The sequence below is a fragment of the Camellia sinensis genome, chromosome 3 (assembly GCF_055761805.1).
Source record: "Camellia sinensis isolate YWXY chromosome 3, ASM5576180v1, whole genome shotgun sequence".
Taxonomy (NCBI): domain Eukaryota; kingdom Viridiplantae; phylum Streptophyta; class Magnoliopsida; order Ericales; family Theaceae; genus Camellia; species Camellia sinensis.
The window spans coordinates 44,069,214-44,093,873 of NC_138963.1; the positions used below are offsets into that span (position 1 = coordinate 44,069,214).

At 33.0% G+C, this 24,660-nt stretch overlaps 1 protein-coding gene across 2 annotated transcripts; it reads left to right on the plus strand.

The window, feature by feature from the left end:
* The first annotated feature begins 4,852 nt into the window (after positions 1-4,852).
* On the plus strand, positions 4,853-19,076 carry LOC114298118 (uncharacterized). 2 transcript variants are annotated; one of them, XM_028242628.2, is made up of 14 exons: positions 4,853-5,178; positions 5,943-6,041; positions 10,188-10,315; positions 10,443-10,596; positions 10,699-10,811; positions 11,105-11,188; positions 11,265-11,313; positions 11,408-11,499; positions 13,375-13,513; positions 13,867-13,964; positions 14,040-15,625; positions 17,465-17,581; positions 17,684-18,443; positions 18,753-19,076. In XM_028242628.2, exons 2-13 carry the CDS (start codon positions 5,949-5,951, stop codon positions 18,259-18,261), a joined length of 3,231 nt encoding a protein of 1,076 aa, XP_028098429.2. In that variant the 5' UTR covers positions 4,853-5,178; positions 5,943-5,948; the 3' UTR covers positions 18,262-18,443; positions 18,753-19,076. The 2 variants fall into 2 exon arrangements, with proteins under 2 accessions (XP_028098429.2, XP_028098434.2); XM_028242633.2 differs by having other exon boundaries at positions 5,023-5,178; positions 10,702-10,811.
* Positions 19,077-24,660: the final 5,584 nt, after the last annotated feature.

Consider the following 24,660-nt stretch of genomic DNA (forward strand, 5'->3'; position numbering starts at 1 on the left):
ACTTAGAATAACTTTTTGATTTTTTTGACTAAAAATTGACCTTTCCAAAACATGTACTCACCATATACCAATTATTCAGTGTGTTTTAGTTTCAATTTTCTGAAAATTGCATATTTTATTTTTAGTGAATATTTTTAAATTTTTAATAATTTTTTAATATTTTTTTAGATGCATCTTACTTAGATGTATTTAAATAGTCAAATATTTGTGAAAAAAATATCTTTAAAAATTAATAAATACACATTTTTTTGTATTTTTTGTATTTAGCAAATTTTTTAAAGATTTTTTTCACAAATATTATATTTTTTAATTGTATTTATGTTTGATGTGTCTAAAATTTTTTAAAAAATACTTAAAATATTAAAAAAAATTCAGTAAAAACAAAAAAAATACGAAAAATGAAAAAGTAGAATTTTCTGAAACGTAAATTCTGAAAATTGAAACCAAACAGAGCGATTGTTATTTGAAAAAAATGAATTTAATGTAGATAAAAAATTAAGAATCACTTAGTCCAATTTAAGCTCATTGGTCCACTGCGAGTTCTACTTCAATTATTGAAATTGTTAATTTTGTAACTTCTCATATATAGATTATTCATACAAAAAATTGTACATAATTTTGAAAATAAATGTGAATAGATTAAGTGGGTACACTTATCGGTTCAATCGTTTTTTTTTTTTGTTGGTATGAATGATTTACATATGGAAGGTTACAAAGTTAATGGTTTAAATTATCAAATCCTGACTTGTAATGAGTCTAGAGCCCGAGTTGGACTGGTCCAATTCACAAGCTAACCTAAAAAAAAAATGCTGAAAAGTTAAAATTTGAAATAAGAAACTTGAGGAAAAACACAAGGGCAATTTTAGTATAAGAAAAAAACACGAGATAAGTTGGCGTGGATGTTCCTTTTATTTTGGCATGAAAAAGTTTATTAGAAAATGTATTGAAGAGATTTTTGTATGAATGTTTAGTTGTGTCATTGAAACTGATGTATTATTGGTAGTAGGGCAATGATGACGTCGACAAAAGTGGTGAAGAGATTTTTGTATGAATGGTTAGTTACGTCGTTGAAACTAATGTATTAGAGGTAGTGGGGCAATGGTGATGGCGACAAGAGCGGTGGAGATGGCGGTGGTGGAGATTGTTGGAACAATTTTTTGTGTACAATAAATAAATGAAACAAATCAAACAAAATAAAAATAAATTACTTACATAATTTATTTTACTGAACCGAATAAATATTAAAAAGATCAAGTCGAGTGTGTGACATTCTGTCCTTAAGACAGATTCGGCCCGCTACGGTTCTTACGGATAAAATGCGTCTATCTCCCAATATATAATGATCTTCATAAATTATAATAGCACTCCAAACAATTTGTTCGGCGAACAAAACCTATGTTCTAAACTCTCAGAATTTTTTTCTAAAATAATATGAAGAAAAATTGATGTAAGAGAGTAAAAGGAATGTAACAAAATGATTTTTTTAGACTATTTTCGGACTGAATGACTGCTGGAAATGGCCTACTATATATAGACCCAAACAAGTAAGTTTTTTGAATTGAACAGGTACAAATTCAAATTGGACAGATACAATATCAATTTGGATAGATCTGATAACTGAACATTTGAATCTGTTGAACTTTCAGTTTGAATCTGTTCAATCTGCTTGGGTAGATTTAAATCTGTTTGAAAAAACAAAATCTGTCCGGGTGCAACAGATTTGGAAATTGTTTGGAAAATTTGACTGTAGGAGTAACATATGGACAAAAAAATAAAATTCAATTTTGGCACAAAATTAAAATTTAATTTCATTAAGAATTTCTGAAAAAATTCAAATAATTTTTTGTTCAAAAAATTAATATTAGAATCGACCCCGCTCACACCTGTGGCGGCACATGCGCGTATGTGGTGGTTTGAGCCAAAGTTCTATTTGTCTATAACTCCTCCATTTCTAATAACTTTGGGGTGCCCCTTGGGGCCCAAGCCAAGTGTTGCCATCTAGAGCTTATATGCATACACAAGCTCTCTTAAAGTTTCAATGTGAGACAAGCCTTACAAGGAAACCCCACATTTAATTCTTTAAATACCCATTCCATGAACCCGAAAGCGATGTCAAGTTCCCATTCACTCATAAATGGTTTTGACAAACCGTCTTCACTGTGTGACTTGCCATGCAGTAAGGAACACGTCACCTCTTTGGACCTACTCCAAAAGACGTTTGGGACCCACTCAAAATTGGGCTCAAAGTTGGCCCAAAACAAGCCTATAAAAACCATTCTTTCCAACAGAGATGATAGAGGCAGTGATGATGTGGTGATATTTGTAAGATTTTAGTTTATGAAACATTTTATACATTTTAAAAGTGAAAAATATTAAGTAGTTTTGTTTTTCGTTTTTTATTATACCAAACATTATAAAATGCAAGAAAACATTTTCGGTCAAAACAAATAGAGAATAAATTGTGTGTTATTTATTTATTGAGAAATTTCATTTATACACCACATATCATCTTAGTACACATCATTTACTCAATGTATACCACACACACTTTTAACTTTATTATTTTTCCTTAATGCACACCATTAATTTTCAAATATACTTAAAATATCCTCATCTTCTTTAACCACCCCACTAGCCCTAACCTTAATCCTAGCTCTCGCTGCTCTATGTTGTTGTTCGTCGCCGGCTGTCGACTCATCTTCATTTTTCTTACGAATCCCCTCCTCATTCCTCCATCCATCATTTCTCTTGCCTCACCATCGCCAGCCTCACTTCCAAACCCTTTCCCATTCCCTTTATCTTTTCATAACCTCTCATCTTGTCTTCTTCTCCACTTTCGTCACTTTTCTTCACCAAAGCCACCTCTACAACATCGTTGGTCCTCATTTCTTTGCCATTTTCTCATCTAGAACTCATCGGTGACCCCTATTATCTCCTCGTTCTCTTCTTTTCTTCGCTAGATGAATTTTTAGATATGAAAACCCTAGATCTAAGGTTTGTGGAAGTAGTAGAATGAGGGGGGTTCGTGATGATGAGGAGGCTATGTTGCAGTGCTGTTTGCTGAGGAAAAAGGTTGGGTTGAAGACTCAAGGTGGATAAGAGGTTTGTGGTGGCAAATCAAGTGGCAGTGAAGATAGAAGGAGAAGACGAAGAGGGTTTGCATTCTGTCACAATCCAAACCCGGTACCCAAAGGTTCGGCGTCGCAACAAGATGACAATAAAGTAATTCTGAAATTTTCTATAGTTGTGGCGCAACGGATAAATTAAGTAAATTAAAATAATATAATTGGGTACCAAATATTTATTAAAAGGAAACAAACATAGTCATTTGGGTTTTTTCTGTATTATAAGTGTCCGGAAAAAAAGAAGAAATCTTTAAAAAAAAATAAAAACAACACAGCGATTCATTTCCCATCTTGACCCTGCTAAACCTCGTCACTTGAAAGGGGTAACAGCTATAAGCACATGGTAGAGTGAGAAATATTGTATGGTGAGTATAGGGTACAAAATAGCCATGGATAGTTATTTAAGCTAAAACATTAACATAATTGAGTTGAATAACAAATTAATTAAGTGGCAGAAACTGAAATAAATAACTATAACCACGGTACAGAACATAACAGAACATGGGTCAATGGATTCATGACAAACAGGGGACCACAGAGTGGTTAAACAAGGGCCAATAGTTATTTAAGTCCCCCAATGCGTGGAACTCTCGTGGTGGTACTTACAAAACATAATTGCTTACAAGATCATTGTCAAATAATCATTAAAAGCTAAACAAACATATCCATTAATTTCATTTTAAGCAAATAGAGTTTGGAAAAGAACCCACGTAATTGAAATATTAATATAATTTATAAAATATAATTTGTATGAAATAAATTATGGTGAGTCAAAACATATGTAAAATATATTATGGTGACTGAAGACATATTTAAAACATATTATGCTAGCTCAAGGTATAATATAACTTACCTTAAATTAATTTCTTATTCTTTTTTTCTACCACTCAAGAATTCCTCACCCGTGCTGTCTTTCTTGACTTTCTACTTTCTTTTTCTTTTCTGTTGCCCTTAACATGAGCCAATCCTTCCTATTTATAGGCAGGTATAAGTTACGGAAAGTCCCCGAGTGTTGACGCGTGTAATCTTGGCAGATTCAATCTTATCTATTTTTCTTATTTATTTATTAACTCTGTTGAGTTTATCTTTTAGAATTTATCGAGAGTCACTTTGGCCTTTTACTATTCTAAAAGTTATTACCTTCTTTGGCAATCCACGATGATTCCTAAAATTATAAATGACTACAACTTAGGTTCATAACTAAAAATCTCACTACCAAACTATAAAACATCACTTACCACTTACTAAAATATTTAACACGTGGTGTCTCACAATTTATTTCCTTAACAGTTTAATCAATTAATTCCTATTTTCCTAAACTATGCATTTATTTGTTTATTACTATTATTATTTATTTTGAGTTCTATTTATTGCAATTTTAAATTTAAAAAGAAAATTTGAGTGTCACACATTCGTTGTGAGAGAGAGAGAAAGAGAGAGAGATTTGCAAAGAAGAAAAAAGGATAACGTTTACAATCGGTGACTAGAGGGCAAGTTACAGAGTGCGGTCGGTGTGTAAGGTTTCGCGAGAGGTTGCCAGCAAGATACGGAGGTTGTGGGGTTGCAATGGTGGCCGGGTTTTGGTGACGGTGGCCAGATATAGAAGATATAAAAGTAAGCGGTAGAGGCTAGTGGTAGCTGGTGGTGGTGCCCAAAAGAGTCTAGGGTATAGAATTATGTCCACAATACTAATTTGATAAAGGGGTATAAAAAAAATCATAGAAATAATATATGTTGAGAGATTTTGTGGTGTATAAGTAGATTATCCTTATTTATTTCATTATTGTATAAATACATAAATTTTAATTTTTTTTAGTAATAATTTTTTCCCTCAAAAGCAAGAACCAAGCATTCTATTTCACAAATTCCAAACACAGCCTTAATCGACAGCGACTCAGAAAAGACAGCATCTTTAAAAGGCCTTCCAAAGCCATCGACGAGCTCCTCCTCTATTTCGCTCTCTCTCTCTAAAGTCCTTGTGGTTCTCTCTCTCTCTACAATCTCATCCTCTCCGATTCGTCCTATTCTCGATCCACCACTCATCACCACCACTGTAAGTCTTCGAGCTCCAATCTCAAACCCTAATTTCCCACCCCATACAATCGTCTTTCTAGATCCTTCTTTCAATCATCAGATTAAGATCCCTAATTTTGTATTTTGTCCTTTTTAAATTGCTTTATCTAATCGATTTGTATTCGTAGATGATTGTTAGTTTTTCTGTTACATGCAACCTATTGAAATTGATTATAGATGAAGTTCGAATTTCGATTTTTGACAATTGTTAAAACCATTGATTAGTTCTTGATATGTAGATAGCTTGATTTATTTGAGTTGATTTTATGTTGTCTTTTTTTTTTTTAAAGTTGGATCTGCCTATCGTTGTTTATCTGTTTATCGAACAAAATCTTGAAATTTCTGAATTTAAAGGTTAGTTTTCAGGATTTTATTTGAGATTTTTAGATACAAAGTGGGCTTCAGCTCACAGTTAGTTGTTTCTTAGGGTTTTGTTACTCAGTGGAGTTTCTTCTTAAGAACCCCAAAATTGTCTTCTAATCGTTTAGAGGATTTGTAATCCGTGAATGTGGAACACATTTTCACCGAAGAAGAATGTGGGAGATTAAACTTATCAATTTTGTCAACTATGTAGAATGTTGCCAAGACGTAAAAGTTGTACTTGTCAACTTAAGTATAAATTTTGAGAATAATTGCTGGGTTATAGTCTCTACTACCGTGTGTATGCGCTTGTATGAAATTGACAGGGGTATTAAAATATTTTTGTTAGAATCTTATTAAATTCTGACCTTATTTCTTTTTAAGGCAACCATGAGCGATGAGGGAGAAAAGACTTGTCCTCTCTGTGCTGAGGAGATGGATTTGACGGATCAGCAATTGAAGCCTTGCAAATGTGGTTACGAGGTTCGAAACTTTTTCTTTGTCAAGTCTTTTGACCAGGTTTTTAATTATTGCAAATAACAATATATCATGCACATAATGATGGCATAGGTGAAGTAAATTAGTCAGAACTTCCTTTTGAGTTGTTTCCACAAGAAACTCTGGAATATTTCAAAATCAGGGTTCTACTGAATTGTGCAAAACTATACATCTTAACCACACGAACACTAATTAATTTTAGGTAACATGACTGAGTGTCTCGTGATTCATATATGTGGAGAATCCCTTTTATGTCAGGTGTCAAATTAAGCTGATCATCAAGTAAATAGTCTGGTGTTCTTAAATCTAGTTTGATGGTTTTCTAAAGAAAGAATCATTCAAATTGACTCCTATTTGAAGGCCTATGATTTAGGGTCACAAATAAATCATTTGTGGTGGTATATATTCTTCATGATATAGTCACACGGCATATGGTTGCCTTACCTGGGTTTTCTTTATGTATTTAATTTAATTGTTGTATTTTTATGTTGTATGAAACCAACCATTGTTGGCCAACTACTTTTTGTCATTGTTGTCAAATTGCCAATTGAAGCGACAATCATGCTACTAAAATTGTGGATCATGAATATAAATTTTTAAAAATACAAAAAAATTGTTTCCCACCCAACTCAACACTCCACCACCCCTCCCTTGCCCATTCCGGCCACCCTTACGTTGGTTACGTAAGGTACATGAGGGGGGTGGCCAGAATGGGTGGGGGAGTTTTATGCTTACCTATTTAAATATTTAGGACCAAATCGAAATAGTTTTATACAATGGGGACTAATTTATTAGCCGTATAAATGAAAAATAATGTTATCATCTCTTTTCTACTTAAACTTATATTCACCTTTGTTAATTTGTTTGTTTATTTGTAATTTTCCCAATACATATAAACCACATAAATCAATATGACTAATTGATCATTTTTTTCTTTCTTGATAGAGATGTAAAAATGATGGTATTTCCTACACCACACTAACAAAACAAAAATATAATTGAATCGTCGTGAATTGCAATGAATCGTAATGAAGTGCAAATTAAATCACATGATTCACTTCATAGTATGATTCAAATTATTTTGGTTGAAACTTGTATCGAATCATGAATCTCATTAATCTAAGTTCTGACAACCATGTGTTTTGCTTGTGTCCTCACTATTTTTGTCAATATCCTTAATGTTTATGGAAACATTTGTTCGTCTGTGTGTTCTTCTTGATATTTCATTATTGTTAGGATATCTTTGTGGATGTTTTTTTTTTTTTTCCTTGACTGCTCCACAATTTGTGTTGTTAGATACAGTAGTCTTTTTCAACAACCTTATCCAAGTTTGTAAAAACAATTTAGCACATTTCTTCTAGCCAGTGGGTTTCTTCCTCTAATTAGTTTGGTTTGTATATGGCACTCCTCTTCCAAAATATGTGGTCTTTATTGATATTTTCTGATGATATAGATAGATTTGTCATTCATCTTTTTATTCTCTATGAACATTAATTGTTGTAAAAAAGAAATAAGACAGTAGTTCCTATTATATATCTTGGCATCAAATATTTTTACTCCCATTCTTGATACTCCTGGTCCCGTTCTTTGATTTTATCATATGCTTCTTGTCTAGGTTTGTCCGCTTTTAACTCGTATCTTTCCATTCATTAAATTTAAGAATTCTAGCTGTTACATATTACATGATGAAGCACCATTGGAAATGTGGTGGTGAGTGATTGCTTTTTATTACCAATTTGTTGAACTCGTGAGAACTAGCTCAAAACCATACATTTTGCACCTTAATTCAGCTGTCATATCTTAAAGAAATTGTTAGTTACACATACAATAGGTGCATATGCTCATGCACACATGCATAAGGCTTATGCTTAGAAGACTGAGCTCTATGTTACTTCACATGAATTAGGTGTTTGATACACCTAATTCTTATGGCCAAGGATACCATGGCACAACTAGATCCCGTAATTTGTAAATTTTTATTTTATTTTTAGGGGTAAAATGTTGTTTATATACTAATATTAGAGCATTTTATGAATAAAGTTAGTGTCTTATGTGTAGTCATACTAAACTCAACTACTTGGGCATACTTGTTGGGTGCATGTTCAATTGAACACGATAGTCACACATCCCATACCCTTACTAAGGTTTTGAGTGTTTGTCACGGGAACTTCACAATATAGAAGAGTCCATGGGACATAGTGTTTGATATATATGCCATGTGTACATGGTTTGTGCCCCTTTTTAAAAAAGGCCTACCAAGATTTTATTCATACACCCCGCCCCCACCCCCCCCCCCCCCCCAAAAAAAAAAAATATTGTTCATGGGTATTGTTTACAGCCTTGAATAGGCCCCAATGTTTTGTCTTCCCTTGTGCCTTGTGCCTTTTCCTTTAATTCTTTGTTTGGAGTGAATGGAAATGTCATGGGAAAGGAATTGTTGAGGGATATCTACAGACTATGAAGCACAGATACTTCAAATAGGAAGACGTATCCGTATCATATCCGTATCGGATACTAATACTCTTTGGATACTTACGGATACGTATCAGATACTTATTAAAAGTATCGGATACTTCTTAATTATTTTTCATTAATTTTAAAGTATTGGATACTTAGTTTTGAAGTGTTGGATGCTCCAAGATCGGATACTTCTTAATTAATTTTAAAGTATCAAGTGCTCCAAGTCACATATTACTCTTCTTGCGAAATTAGAATTGTATCATTTTTTGCATAATTTCATAATATAATATAATTACGAGGATAAATAGAATATTTTTACAATACTTTAATTAGTTTTTTTTTTTTTATAAAAATAACATAGTAAGCTAAAGTAATAGAATTCATCAAATTGACATATCTTCATTATATCATGCATGTCCCCCTATAATTATATAGAAGTAAGGATTAATAAGATAATATAACAATAGTAAAATCAAATATCAATAAATAAATAAGCAAATAAACTTGCATAGAATATTTTTGACTAGTGCAAAAGGAAAAAGTATAGGGTCAAGTTGTGGATTATTTTGATATTATAATATCAACATATTAGACTTGATATTGAAATGAAATATTTGCAAGACCTATTGAAAATTTAAAAACTAAACTAGCTACTGCCTTAAATTAATACCTAATTCTTAAAGATTAGTATTTTGCATTATAAGTTATTGTGGTTTCTCAACATTCTTGAACTTATGTGTAACTCACTGCTAATAATTTATTTATTTTTTATTTTTTACAAACGTATCCTCGCCGTACCCGTATCCTATTTTTTTAGATTTTGCTGTATCGCCGTACCCGTATCATATTTTTTTAGAGTTTGCTGTATCGCCGTATCCGTATCGTATTGTATCCGTACCTTGTATCCGTATCCGTGCTTTCTAGTCTGCAGAAAATGAACATGTCTAAAATTGGCGGGATTTGGGAGGGATGGAAAACGTTCAAGTGCTAAATATTGTATTCCTTGTCACTGTCAGTTAAAGGAAAGGAAATGATTTATAATCCTTTTCCTTTCCTTCCATTACTTTTATTCCTTTCCTTCCCTTCCCTTTCTTTTCTGTGCTGCGTAACACACCCTTTAGGAATTGCATCTCTCTTCTTTTTTTTTTTTTTTTTTTTTTTTTGGGGGATCAGCATAGGAATTGCATCTCTCTTGGCTTGTGTAGTCAAGTGGCCATTGCAGAGCTGGTTATGGTTATTGCACTTGGGAAGTCCTCGCCATCCGCGTAATTGGCCATTAGGTAATCAAATAACCTTATTGCGATACCTATTGGCATGAAATGAGAAACCCTTTTTTAAACCTTGTTGAGAACCTTCCATCTATAAAGTTCAGAACCGGAATGAAATAACACAATTCTGAATCTGAGATTTATAAATCTGACAATGTTAATCTCATTTTTGTGCAATTATATCTATTTATGGGTTCTACTAAATCCAAAGTGATGGGTAGGAATCTTCTACATAATCATCCTACCTAATATTGCTAGACAGAAGTTAATGCAGCTGATATCTTCCAAAAGAAATTATGAAAGATCATATTGCCAGCCACTTAGACCTACCATTTTGATATTTGATTGTATATTGTTCCTAGCTGTAGTATTGAAACTGTTAACCGTGGAAGTATTTTTGCAGATCTGTGTTTGGTGCTGGCATCACGTAATGGACATGGCTGAGAAGGATGAGACAGAAGGGCGGTGTCCAGCATGCCGTACTCCCTACAACAAGGAAAAGATTGTAGGGATGGCAGCAAATTGTGAAAGGTTATCATCTGGAAAAATAATTTTTTAGTGACAAACTCTTCCCTAGAATATTCCCAATTCATTCACGATGACATTGTTATCCTTAAATTTATGATTAACTTCATAGTCATCATTTTCCACGTGGCAGGTTGGTGGTTGAGATGAATATGGAGAGAAAAGTAAAGCCACAAAAGGCAAAAGGTAAAACATCTGAAGGAAGAAAGCAACTTAGCAGTGTGCGAGTGATTCAACGAAATCTTGTCTACATTGTGGGGTTACCTCTTAATCTGGCAGATGAAGACGTGTGTACTTTTTTGCTCTCTCTCCCCCCCCCCCCCTCTTTCTCACCACCCCTCACAACATGGGTATAGGTCTGTTCATTAACAGTTTTATCATTTTATTAGCAGCTTCTCCAGCGGAGAGAGTATTTTGGTCAGTATGGAAAGGTGCTGAAGGTGTCTATATCTCGGACAGCCGCTGGTGCTATTCAACATTTTGCAAACAATACGTGTAGTGTGTAAGTCTAAGTGTTTTCATTATTGCTAGTTTTTGTTTATGTATTTATTTTTATCTTCCTTGAGAAGTGAAATTGAGTTATAAATACTTCAAAATGTTTCTGTCAAACATTGCTTGTTCATTTCAATCTCTTGCTTATTCTGTTAGTTCATATGTACAAGGAAACTGCCTAATCTGAAGATGAGTTTGTTTCTGCTTTTTATCCAGTTGTATGTTGATACTGGCTTGTTTACATATTTTTGTTCCATTACTTCACTACAATTGTTCGGTTCTTAAACGTGATTTCTATCCCAGATATATTACTTACTCAAAGGAGGAGGAAGCGGTTCGATGTATTCAATCAGTGCATGGGTTTACCTTGGATGGTAGATCATTGAGGTGGGAAATGGCTACATTCAAGATTTATGTTCTATTCTGTATTCTCTTATGTAGGTGTTGGGATTTCATTTTGTAGGGCATGCTTTGGAACCACAAAGTATTGTCATGCCTGGCTGAGAAATGTGGTATGATTTCTGAATTATTGATTGGAAATTGGACTATTGGTTATACTGTTTGGTGAAATTGGTTTAGGTGAGGATTGAAATTTTTTTGGTGCAGCCTTGCAGCAATCCTGATTGTCTGTATTTGCACGAGATTGGCACACAAGAAGATAGTTTCACTAAAGATGAAATAATATCAGCATACACAAGGTATTTTCATATTTTGATTACCCTCTGCTTTTCCTCTCATTTAATTAAAATATGGCCCTAAGTCCATACTATAAGATTCTGAATGAACATTGTGAATTACACTTGAGTTTGTAGTGTTAGACTTGGGATTATTTTTCTGCGAGCTAACTAAGAACGTCCCTGATGTGGATTTTATCTTTTTAAGCACCTTAATTAGTCACTGATACAACTATAATTATCATCATTGTTGGTGGCGGTGAGGCAAATCAGAAATACAAGATGTCCTTGGAAAATTTGTCTTAAAATGGAAAGGAATATAAACCTGAGACTAGGCCCATCAATGGACTGTATTCTAAGCCCAATCTAATCCAATAATTTGTGGTTGAAATATGATTATTCAATTACTATCAGAATCTAATAGGTCTGATTGGTAACAGATCAGACATGGATTTAGTTGATCTGATCTGTTAATGATTCTGTTCAATTATAAAGATGAATATGCTAGTTATAAAATGTTTCAGCTGTCAAATCCTAATTTATTGGATGGTGGCTTCTCTTTTTATGTAAAGTTTCTCTCAGACTCTTGGCTGGTGGTTCTCTCTCTCTCTCTCTTTCTGTCTCTCTCACGCACGTGTGCACATCACCGTGTTGCATTTTTCTCTTACTCATCTTCTCCTTCCCATGCCTATTCACTGTAAAACATCTGCATATATGTACATAAAAACACTCATTTTCACACATGTACACAATATTTCTGTTGAATAGATCCATTCTCTAATTTAGAATTTGGCATTTTGTTAATCTTTTCCTGTCATGTTATGACAAAATGTGATGTTTAGTGTTTCTTATGTTGAACCATGCCTTTTGACGATAAAAAACCAGGGGCTTCACTTACCAGAAAAAAGGATTTCTAGTCTGAGTAAGAATCGAAACCTCATATGAATTTCAAATAAACACAGGAAAAAGTTCTATATTAACTTGTTTTCTTTCATTTAGCTCTTCCTGAAGTTGTATATGAAAGATCTCTTAGTTCATTTTGTGAATCACGGTGTGGACTAGGATTATCGTTGAATCTTTATCCATTCTGAATCTGATTCATGTCCAGGTCTACCTGGGACCAAAATTTGAAAGCATAAACAGTTCTTCAAACTTCATTTACCCCAATTTTTTAGGAGATTGCTTAATGTTCTACAAAATTGAAAATATTATTGGGATGAATAAAATGGCAATTTCTTTTAAAACATTTCCCCCTCTTGCTATAGTTGTTAGACTCTTATTATAATCCAGATTCTGGGAATTGGAATAATTGTTGACTCTTTTTGAGCTCCTTCGAGGAGCCGGATACTGTTGAAGATGTTATGAACATCTTATTTTCAAAATAGCTTCAAATTGAGATGAAATATCTTATGCATAAAAGTGGGGCTGTCTTATTTGTATTCCCCCCTCCACCATGGTTTATGCAGTTGTCTTTGGGCTGGATGGCTGGATGGATGTAATTCAAAATGGAAAGTTGACTAAACCATCACTTGAAATCTTAGGAAATTCTTGTAACCTCATGTATTTATTTTGTTTGGAAAAAATGTTTTAGACTTCTTGAATCATTGGGAAATGTTAGTGGGGTTTGAACTTTGAAGTGCCCAAATGTTGAAGTTTTGAAAGTGAAAGCTAGCAGTTTAATGTTCCTGCTATATATTATGAACATTGCTGAAATTGTATCAAAATCTATGATCAAACCTTTTGTCTCCACTCAATTGGTTTTAAATTCTCTATGTTGTGGTTTATCTCAATTGAAATGGTTAGATGTCCTTATGTATACCTGAAGGAAAGGATGCGTTGTTTTTCTCTTTTTTGACATTTTTTTTGGATAGCTAATTAACTCGCATAGTGATTTTAAAGGAGTAGAGTTCAACAAGTCACTGGTGCTATAAATGATATGCAAAGGCGTTCAGGGAATGTTCTACCACCACCAGCAGATGAGTACTGCATTAACAGCTCTGTTTCTTCAGGAAAACCTATTAGTAAAAGTGCTTCAAATGTAAGACTTTCAGTGTTCACTTTTTTGTTTCTTTGATTTTTGTTCTTTAAATGAGAAATTTATAATTTTTCTTAAACAATGGATTAAATTAAATATGATTGTGCATTTTCTTTTGGCTAAGCTGTGTTTCCTTATGTAAAGCTAAAGGTTAGCTTTTAGGGATTTTTTAAAAATTCCTTTGTACAAGATGTTGAAGGTATTTTATGTATTTGAAGAATGATGCATTTTGCCACTACCCAATCTTGTGGTGGTTGTTTTTGGACAAAAGCGTTTTGAATGGGACTGATCAAATAAAAAAGTGTTGTGAATGGTGATTGGTGCAGTAAATTGACATTAATTCTGATTTTATGTAGGTTGCATCTGACTGGCAGAATCCAGCAAGCAGTGTCAAAGGTTCTCCGCCAAATAGCAGCTCTGGTCGATCTGTTGCTCTCCCAGCAGCAGCCTCATGGTATGTCATTACCTGAACTAGATCATCTTTTTTGATTTTAAGATGTGGGTCCTTAAGTTTTGATTATCGTACCAGGGGAACTCGACCTTCTACTAATGGTCAGCCACCATCTCCAAGTTTAATATGTTCAAATGGACCTTCAAAACAGAAGCCTGAAACATGCAGTGGTTCTGTGGCATTTTCAACAGCAGTTGCAGGCACAGCTCAGGTTCCTCTATTGCATGGTGATGTTGGAAAGAAGCTTGTTCCTTTTGAAGGCCGGACAATTCTACATAAAGGTAAACAGGAGCCACTTGAACCTGTTAGACAGAATGTAGGCACAGATCATCAAACAACTACTTCTGAGGCTCCTGACACTCCAGGACTTCCTGATATGTCAACTGTGAATGGTCAGTTACATTCTCCACCAGCATCAGAGGATAAGGATAGATGCATCAGTGTAGCACCTGATAATACAAATTCTTTTGATCTTTGTGGGCAATCTTATTCTTCTGGTTCAGACAAAGACCTGAATGTTTCTGCTAATGGAAATATTCAGAATTTATGCTCTGATGTGGCATCAATGAACATTGATAAACGTCCTATGGGTGAACATTATGGGGATAACAGGCCTAATAGTTTACTTTCTGATAATACCTTGGTTAATTCACCTCGAAATCAAGGGTTACAACAATGCTATACTGAGCAATTTAGGGAACCATTAACGGCACATGTCCTTGGGAAAGCTGTGGCATCTACTGATGATATTTATGTTACAAGAGATCAATCAGATTGGAGATCAGATTCTGTTACAAGAGAACAGTCTGATTTGAGATCGGATTCCCAAACTCAAGTAGCAAACACAGATTCTCAAGTCACATTTCCTGACGTGGAAGAGGATTTGCAATATTTTGAAGATCAGAGACTCAAGGATCCAGAAGTCATTACTAACAAGAGCTACTTTACTCATGCATCTCCCTCCTTTCCTCTCTCTAATCATTCTAGGGTTTATTCTCTTAAGCAGAATGAGCCTTATGGTTCAACTAGTTTCAACCTAGATCCTCAAATGTTAGATAAGAAAGTTGACAAAGGCTCACTGCTGCATCCATCTGGTGTTCCAGCAGTACGTAATGGGTTCCCTGAGGATATAGTCAGTAGTTCTGTTGATTCAGACAGGGCAGTTGAATATTCATATTTGCTTCCAAATGAAGTGAAAAAGAAGCACGTTGGGAGATTTGTAGGTGAAGCAGCCAATGCTAACCAAAATGTTGCTACAGATATGGGAGAGAACAGCATAATTTCAAATATTTTGTCCATGGACTTTGATGTATGGGATGAGTCATTAACTTCACCTCAGAATTTGGCTAAATTGTTGGGTGAAACTGATAGACAGCAAAGATCTCTTAAATTATCAAATTCCTGGAAAGCGCAAAACAGCAGTCAGTCCAGGTTTTCTTTTGCAAGACAGGAGGAATCTAAAAATCAAGTATCTGATGTTGAACCATCTTTGCATAATATTGGGCAAGTGCTGAAGGATCGTCCGTTAAGCCATGGTTTTCCAGAAAGCAGAGATTTCAATTTTGATAAGTTTGGTGATAGTAATGGTTTCTCTACATTTAACATTGAGGAATCTGATAATTTTGCGAACAGCCACTCTTATATATCTTCTAACAAGCTTTCAGGTGAGTTATGATTGGTTTTGGTTGATAGTTTTGTATATAATGTTTTTTGGATATGCTTCTCTTCTTGTTCCTAATCTTATGATGGCCACTAATCAACTCATGCTCATTCTTCATTTATGTGATTGTATGTATGATTGTTTTAAATGATATTCATGTTGGTTTGGCTTTTTAGCAAAGAATTATGTACTTGTAATTTAATAAATTTCACTCATCTCTAGGAAATGAGTAAAATGCAGCTGCCGCCCCAGTAACATTAATGCAATGCAATAAAAGTCACTTTGGGGATGGACTCTAATTTGTTCATTTGTCAGGGGAGGTTACTCCAATTTACCCATGATTTATTTATAATTTGCTATGTGGCATCAATGGCTGGATTTGTCTTGTTTTGAACGGGTGGGTCTCGATGATTATTTTTTCCCTCCCTTGTTTGTGTTGTGTGTGCGCCTGTGCATGCCAGCATGCTGATATTGTTTGTTTTTTTGTTTTTTATTCTTTTGTTACCACCATTTTGTTTTCTTGGTTCGCATAAATTATTCTCTGATGGGCATCTTCCATTTTCTGATTTTTAAAAAAACTTTGTCATGATATTTGAACTATGTTTTATACTGGTTCTTCTCCTCCTGCTTGTGCCGCCTCTTTCTTTTGTTTTTATTTTTCCATTTTCTAATTGATCGTTATGGCAGCTTGTATATATAATTAGGATGAATTTATGATGATTCATCAGTGCAGTTGTATTCCTACTTGCAAGATTTCATTAATCTACGACTTACATGTGTAGTTGAAAGCAAGTTTTATGATTAACATGCCCCGTCCTTGTGGCAAATCTGAAACTGATGTGGATGGTAGTTTGTCATTAGAAAAAATGAAGAGTAACATAGGAAGCTCTTGGCTCATATGGTTGTGGTTTGGCTTCTTGGCTCATATGGCTTTTTGTCTGGCCTGGGCAATCCCAGTAATGGGTCCAGTCCAGTATGCTTCCATTGATTGTCAATTCTTTCAACCTCTGTAGAAAGTGTTAATTATTGCAGGGTTGATACTTGTGTGTTGTAAGGTTGGAGTAGAGTTTGGCGTTAACAATTGTGGGACCTTTAAATGCGGTGAGTTGGTGAAAAATAAGTCCAGATACCTATATATAAAAAAAGAAAAAGAAAAAAGTGTCCAGATACCTGTACTTTTTGAATATATTATCTGCTTGAAGTAGGGGAAAAGTCTGAGACTTCAATATGAATCTAATCTTGGACTTCAGCTGAATGCTTTACTGGATGTGAGTCTATAATGGTGACCTATGAAGCACGGGTATAGGTACGAGTACTAGTATTGGTACGCCAAAAATTAAGAAAAAAAAAAATTGAGTACGTGTTTCATGTACTTGGTACGTGTGCAGAAGTACCAAATGAGATACCATACGTCGGTAAGTATCTGGTACGGGTATGACATGTTTTTCAGAGTATCCATGCTTCCTAGATGGTGATGGTAGAGTGGAGGTGCTCAGTAATAAATACTATTGAGAGTGTGGAGACCAGTTATGCTCTCTTGTTAAGTTGATGTCCTCCACCAGTACTTTGGGGAGCCTGGTTCCCAGTAAGCGCTTCATTAATTTGTTGTTCAATGCTTGGCTGTGAACATGTCCTTTTTATGTGGTTTGGTTTTTTGTGAACATGTCCTTGACTTGTCTTCTATCAATGTAGTCCTCATATACATGATTTATGGGCAACATTATTTTGATTATTTTAATATGACCCATCATCTCTCTTTCATCTGTATTTAGTAAATAATTTGTGTATGTCTTCTTTTGTTACGTATGTGGTTTTTGCTGACACTTCTTGAATGTCTTGTTAGGTTCAAGAGCTCAAATTTTTGCCCCTCCTGGATTTTCAGCTCCCACTTCCAGCAGAGCACCACCCCCAGGCTTTCCTTCTCATGAGAGAATGGAACCAACTTTTGATGCCATGTCTGGTTAGTTCTGTAATATGATTACTGTTTCATTTTTCTAACCAGATTTGTTAATGTAGGAAACTTGTCTAATTTAGATCTGTTTTTTATTACCCCGTTTTGCAGGGAATCATTTGCTTGATGCTTCGTCCTTGTTGAGAAATCCATATCAGGCATCGCTAACAGGTAATATTGGTAGTGCTGGGGACATTGAATTTATGGATCCTGCGATTTTGGCAGTAGGCAAGGGGAGACTTCCGGGTGGGCTTAATAATAATGCTGCCGGCTTAGACATGAGATCAAACTTTCCTCCACAATTAAATGCCTTTGAAAATGAGGCTAGGCTTCAATTGTTGATGCAAAGATCTCTTTCTCCACTACAGAACCACAGATTTGCTGACATGGGTGATGGTTATAATACACATAGTGATGCTTACAGAGTTCCCTCGAGGATTATGGAGCAAACACTAGCCAGCAATCTATCCCCATTTCCACAGCTCTCTCGTCAACAGTCTAGACCTGCGCTAATGTCAAATGGTCAGTGGGATGGTTGGAATGAGGTTCAGAGTGGAAATGATCTGGGTATGTCAGAACTCCTTAGAACCGAGATTTTGGGATATAACAAGGTCTACAATGGTTATGAGGATTCGAAGTTTCGGATGCCCAGTTCAGGCGATATATACAACAGAACGTATGGGATTTGATGTGTAGTGAATTGATTTATTTGCCTTGGCATATAGAGGTGTAAACTGAGAAACAGAAGAATCATGTCGAAATTGATGGCCTTGCTCGAGAAAGATGAAACAGTCCCTTGATTTGGTCTGACTTTGTGGATTGTGGTAGAAGGATCAAACCCTCCGAAACTGGGGTTGCCGGAAACCAGCAGGTATGGGATGTACTCTATTTCTTCCCCTGTTTATGCGAATGTGAGTGTGTTAACAAGTCCGCCAGATGTTTGGGCGCATTTTTTTTCTGTCTGCTTGGATGGACGTGGATATCAAAACAAGGCATTTGAGGTTGAATTTTATAAAGAATATTGGAGAGTTATTATAGGTGGATAGAACAATTATAGATGAAGATAAGTTGAGATCCATAGTTAAACTATCAAATCTAAATTTAAGCTATTTTCTTTGATTAATATCAAATCTATGTATTTCAAATCTTTAAATACAAACGGAACGTTTTTGTTTTGCAGATGTAAGCCTGAGATCTTTGTTTGCTACAAATGGTTGATTGACGGGTGTGCTGTATATGATCAGACTGGTAAGTTATACTTGAGACATCGAGTGTTTTGTTTTGCTTCCAATTAAAGAAAATAATGATAATCAAGATGTAATAATGAATATAGATAAAATTGGAAATCGGTTTTGTTTTTTGTTTCATTCTTTTGGCCAATGGTTATATGGGCTACCGAGCAAGAGGGGTATGAATGTCAGTTCAGTTGTCACAATGTGAATTGTTTTTTTAAGTTGATTTTTGAAGAGTTGGAATAGATCAGTCTTACCCTTTTTTCCTCCCCCATTGTGGATTATTTAAATTGTGTGCCAATTTTTTTCCATATTAATTGTTTTTTCCTTGTTTGGCGAAAGTTATAGTTTACAAGTATAATTGGATCTTAAAATATGCTCTAGTATATTGAGGCGGGGAAATACAAGAAATTGGGAATAGAAGATCTTGTGGTGCAAAATCTTACAAAGCCAATGGTGGATTTTTTTGGCTTGTGATTGCGATCTTCTTAAGCATGTAAGGAGGAGGGTGTTTGAAAAAAAGGTGAATTGGTAAACAAATCCCCCCATCTGGTCTAAGCCGCCAGTTTGATTTGATTTTATCAGTTTTGTTTTTTATTTTTAAAATGCTAGTACCATTTGTATTTGTTCGGTTTGTGGTTTTTGGGCTTTAACAACGATTTTGAACTGAAATGTTATATATGTGTTTATTATCTTTTTTAATATTTTTGTGTTTAGATACAAGAGAGTAGAGGTATACAAGAGAGTAGAGGTAGTGAGTTTCGTACAGTCTTGATGATGAAATTGATCAGTTTTAACCAACTAAACTACTCTGGTTATCCTTGCGATGTCAAACTTTTGGAAATTATAGTGACCGATCTAATTTTTGATTTATTCTTAAGACAGACTTACTCGATAATAGCATGACTCTTCACGGTGGAGTGTTCAAAGTACTTCGATATTAGTTTTCAAAATGCAATTTGTGCTATGAAGTCATAATTTCGTTTCTTACCTCATTTTTTCAGAGTAATGTAGTTTATATATGAATAAATATTTATAAAATTTACTCATTTGTGTTATAAAAAAAATGTATAGATTATTATGTAAAGACTGACGCAATGATTATATTATCATGTTTCATAATTGAATCAATTTCAAATTCCCAAAAAAGGCAAAATTTTGTGAGTAATGTTAGGTATTATGAAAGAAATATTATGAAAAATTTTATAAATTTTTTTTTACTATTTGATTACACATAATAAAACAGTATTTTAATCAAATGACAGAAGGTTTTCATAAAGTATTTTATGATATATATTTTTTGGAAAATGAATTGTGGCCCTAAAAACAGTGGCCCTAATTTCCTTTTTTGGATAAGTTTGTTTTTTTTTTCCTTTTTTTTTTTTGCCTTGTTTTTTTTTTTTGCCTTATATGGAAATTTAGGGGCATTCGGGACCCTAAATTTCGAGCTACCAATCAAATCTGATATTTTTTTAATGATACTTAGTATTATTCTGACTTTGTTGGTAGACAGCACTTGGGTATTTTTTTTTATACGACTGGGTTTTTCTCGAGTTTTTGTCTCTGTTTTAATGATTTAAATTATTTATTGTTTAGCTAATCACGTATATTATTTTTAAAAAATATATTAGATTTAATCTGTTAATTATATCTTATTTAATTTATTGTATTTGTAAAAAAAAATTGAATTTATAAACACACTATAACACAAGGGAAATTATAGAATATTTTGGGAGTCTTACGTGTCCGTTTATCCTAACTAATTATTATTCAGTATGTTCTCTCATGTCTTTCAATCACTCAACACAACATCTTATTAATTCACCTTCTCTATTAATCATATTACTATAAAATATCACGTGTCTATAGTCTGAAATTATTGAATAATTATTCCTATGCGATATCTCTTCCAAGAAAGACAAGTTACGGATCACTTAGTGTACTAATCACCACTAGGGCTGGTGGCCTAGTGGAGAAGACATCATTCTTTACAAGCGTGACTCAAGTTCGACTCATGGGGGTGTGAAATGCTAAGTCTTTCTAGTGGCTCTTTGTTGAGACCTTACTCTGTATACTGATCGAATCATGGGCTCGTCTGTGGTGTATGGTTGAGCTCCACTAGTGTCTCGGTGGTGGGTCCATTTCTATAGGTTAAGTTAAATCAGGTTCGTAACTGGTTACTCCGAGGTTTGAGCTTACGGACGCCTGATGACACCTTAGCGTATTTTTTTTTGAGTTAAAAAATAAAATAAAAATTAGTGTACTAATTGATAATGTGACATAATTTTAGAGAGTTTAGATCTTTGTAATTTGTATAATGAGTGGAACTTTGTGAGTAATGTTAGGTATCATGAAAGAAAATATCACGAAAAATTGTCTGAAAATTTTTTACCATTAGATTACACATAATAAAACATTACATTAACCAAATGATAGAAAATTTTTATAAAGTATTTCATGATATATATATTTTTTTATAATAGCTTGTATTATTCTAACTTTGTTGGTAGACAGCACTTGGGTGCTTTTTTATTAGATTGGATTTTTCTTGAGTTTATGTTCTCTGTCTTAATGATTTAAATTATTTGTTGTTGAGCTAATCATGTATTTTATTTTTAAAAATTATATTAGATTTAATCTGTTAATTACATCTTATTTAATTCATTGTATTTGTAAAAAAAAAAATTGAATTTATAGAGACTATAAGACAGAGAAATTATAGAATATTTTTGGAGTGTTACATGTCCGTATTCCCTAAATAATTATTATTTATTACGTTTTCTCATGTCTTTCAATTATCTAGCATAATATTTTATATACTTATCTTCTTTATAAATCACATTACTATAAAGTACCACATGTTTATAGTATAAAATTACTGAATAATTATTCCTACAACACATGTCAGGCAATATCTCTTCTAAAAAGACAAAAGTTACAATATCTCTTCTCACAAAGACAAAAGTTACGAATAAAGTTTTCACATAGCTTTCAACCTCGAAACATCCCTATCAATTAGTGTACTAATCACCACGGGGTGGTGGCCTAACGGGAAAAAATATCTTTCTTTACGGGCGTGGCTCAGGTTCGACTCTTAGAGGTGTAAAATGTTAGATTTTTTTAGTGACTTTTTGTTGAGATCTCGTTTTGTACTTCCATTAAATTCTAAACTTGTCTGCGGCGTATGGTTGAGATTCACTAATACTTTAATGGTAAATCCCTATCTATAGATTATGTTAAATCAGACGAATAATCGATTACTCCTGAGTCTGGGCCTATGGATGTCTAATAACACCTCAAAGCATCTTTTTTTTGAATTAAAAAAATAAATAAATTAGTGTACTAATCGATAATATGACATAATTTTATAATTTAAATCTTTATAATTTATATAATAAGTGAGATTTATGATTTTAAAATGATAGTATCATAATATATATTGATATATCAATTAATACATATAACACCGTTGAAAAATAACATTTCTTTAGATCATTCAAACGAAAATATTTGACCTGTTGCTTTTAAAAAAGAGACAAAAGTGATAAATTTTATTATTTTAATCAGTCAAATTTAATTTGGGACATCACTTGTACCGGTTTGTTTCGTTGGGCATACTGATATTTTAGCAAAGAAATTAAAATATTATTATAAATTGTCAAATTATTATTTTTATTTTTTTATAAAAAATTAAAAATTACTAAAATAAGTCTGTGTTACATAATGTTAATTATGGGAGGAATGCACTAAAAGATGTATAAATGAGTCCCACCGACCCACCAAAAACAAAACGTTAAAAGCTTAAGTGGAGCCCACTTTTGATTTTGATAAATCAAAGTACTACTACTAATGAATAAGAAGTCACAAAAATCCAACCGAGTTTGGACCCACCACGTGGTGCAAATCCTCAGCGTGATCTAAAATGTCCTCCCTTACGTTATGTTATCATCCCAATCAAATCATGAGAGAGAGAGAGAGAGAGAGAGAGAGAGAGATCATGGGAGTGTAAAAAAGAGGCCATGTTTGACGACGTGTAGTAGGTAGGTAGGATAAAAAGTCCTATGAACTCAAGTGAGCAAAGAAAGAAAGATAAAAAAAAAAAAAAAAAAAAAAAGAAGTTCGGGTAATTGTTGTGCGGGGCAAGCTATTTTGAGAAGATTGTTATAATTAATGTTTTAGTTGAAAATTGATTAAAAATTGATTATAACTAGTTTTTTGTGAGAGAGAGAAGTGGGTTATAATCTGAGAAGTGAATTATAACTTACTTTCTAAAAGAGGGCATAATCATTGTTGTGTAGTGAAATAGACTTATTTTGAAACTCATTTCGATAATTCAAATCGTTTACATTTTAAAATATATAAAGTAGAACATGTTTGTAAAAAATTAAATTAATCGGATATCATTTATCCATTCATATTTATATTTATTTTAATACTTTAAATTGTAATTATTATTTATTTTTGTAAATACAAATGTGAGTGGATGAATACATTTTAATACTTTAAATTGTAATTATTATTTATTTTTGTATATACAAATGTGAGTGGATGAATAGGTAAACGTTATTCGATTAACTTGATTTTTTGCAGACATGTTCTATTTGATGTATTCTAAAATGTGAACGGTTCGAATTATCGAAATGGACATATTTCGCTGCACAACAATGGCTGTTATGCCTCCTGCACAGCAATCACCCCAAATTCGTCTATGTGAAAATATTAGGCTTTGGTTTCATTCTAGATTTATGATTTCACCCTCATATTCTAACCCTTTGATTATAGTTTTCAAAATATGATTCCAAAATACATTTGAAGACATGTTTGATAACTAAAGAGTTTTTGAATTTTTAAGTCTATCCAATCGTTCACTCGGACATCCTCCTACACGTCCAGCTTGTTGACCGGAATAATGTGTTTTTTTTTTTTTTTTTGGCAATCGCCACCTATTATTTGAAAAAAAAAATATATTTGTTTTTGATACTTTTTAGATATAGAAATTATTTTTTTAGACCAAAATGACAAATTATTTGGCCATTTATTTAAAATTAACAAATTTTTTTTTTTGAAACAGTATTTTTTTTTTAAAATTGATTTTTTTTTTTAAAAAAACAATTAAAAAAATTTTCCAATCAAATATACAATCAAAAATAATTTTAAAGCACTAGCTGAATATTTTTTTTTAACAAAAAAATAACATATATTTTTTAATATTTTAAATATTTTTTTTTGGAACTTTTTGAATTTTTTAAATAAAAAATTTATTTTTTTAAAAATTATTTTTATGAATTGAATTTTAAAAAGAGTTTGTTTATGAATTTTGAATAGAATTTTTAATAGAGTTTTGAGTTGTATGTTTGGTTATGAGTTATAAGTTTTTGAATTCAAAATTCATAACCAAACAATTTTTCTTATTTCAAAACTCATTTCAAAAATTCAAAACTCAATTTAAAATTCTTTTCAAAATTCATAACTAAACAAATTTTGGCCTTGTTTGGTTGTTTTTCCCAAAAAAAATTTACAAACAAATTTTCAAGAGTAATCAAACCAAACAAAACAAATTTTTTCAAAAAAAATCTCAATTTTTTGTTTGGTTATCTACTTTCCAAAATCACTTTTTCTCTCTTACACATCAAACCAATCACTTTTTTTAGAACTCTCTCCTCAAAACAATTTTTTAAAACCATTTCTGAAAAAAGGCAAACCAAACAAGTTTTCGTACTTTTTATCTCAAAAACTACTTTACAAACACAAACCAAACACACCCTTTATCTTTTCAAATCAAGATTCAACAACTCACAAACTCAAAATATAACTCAACTTTTAAATCATGATTTTAAAACTAAACCAAACGCTACC

Excerpts from the sequence above, each read along its gene's own strand:
- LOC114298118 (XM_028242628.2), top strand. The coding sequence starts at position 5,949 with ATGAGCGATGAGGGAGAAAAGACTTGTCCTCTCTGTGCTGAGGAGATG. Across the intron at positions 10,597-10,698 it reads TTAATCTGGCAGATGAAGAC|CAGCTTCTCCAGCGGAGAGA; the intron begins GTGTGTACTTTT and ends TCATTTTATTAG. Across the intron at positions 15,626-17,464 it reads ATCTTCTAACAAGCTTTCAG|GTTCAAGAGCTCAAATTTTT; the intron begins GTGAGTTATGAT and ends ATGTCTTGTTAG.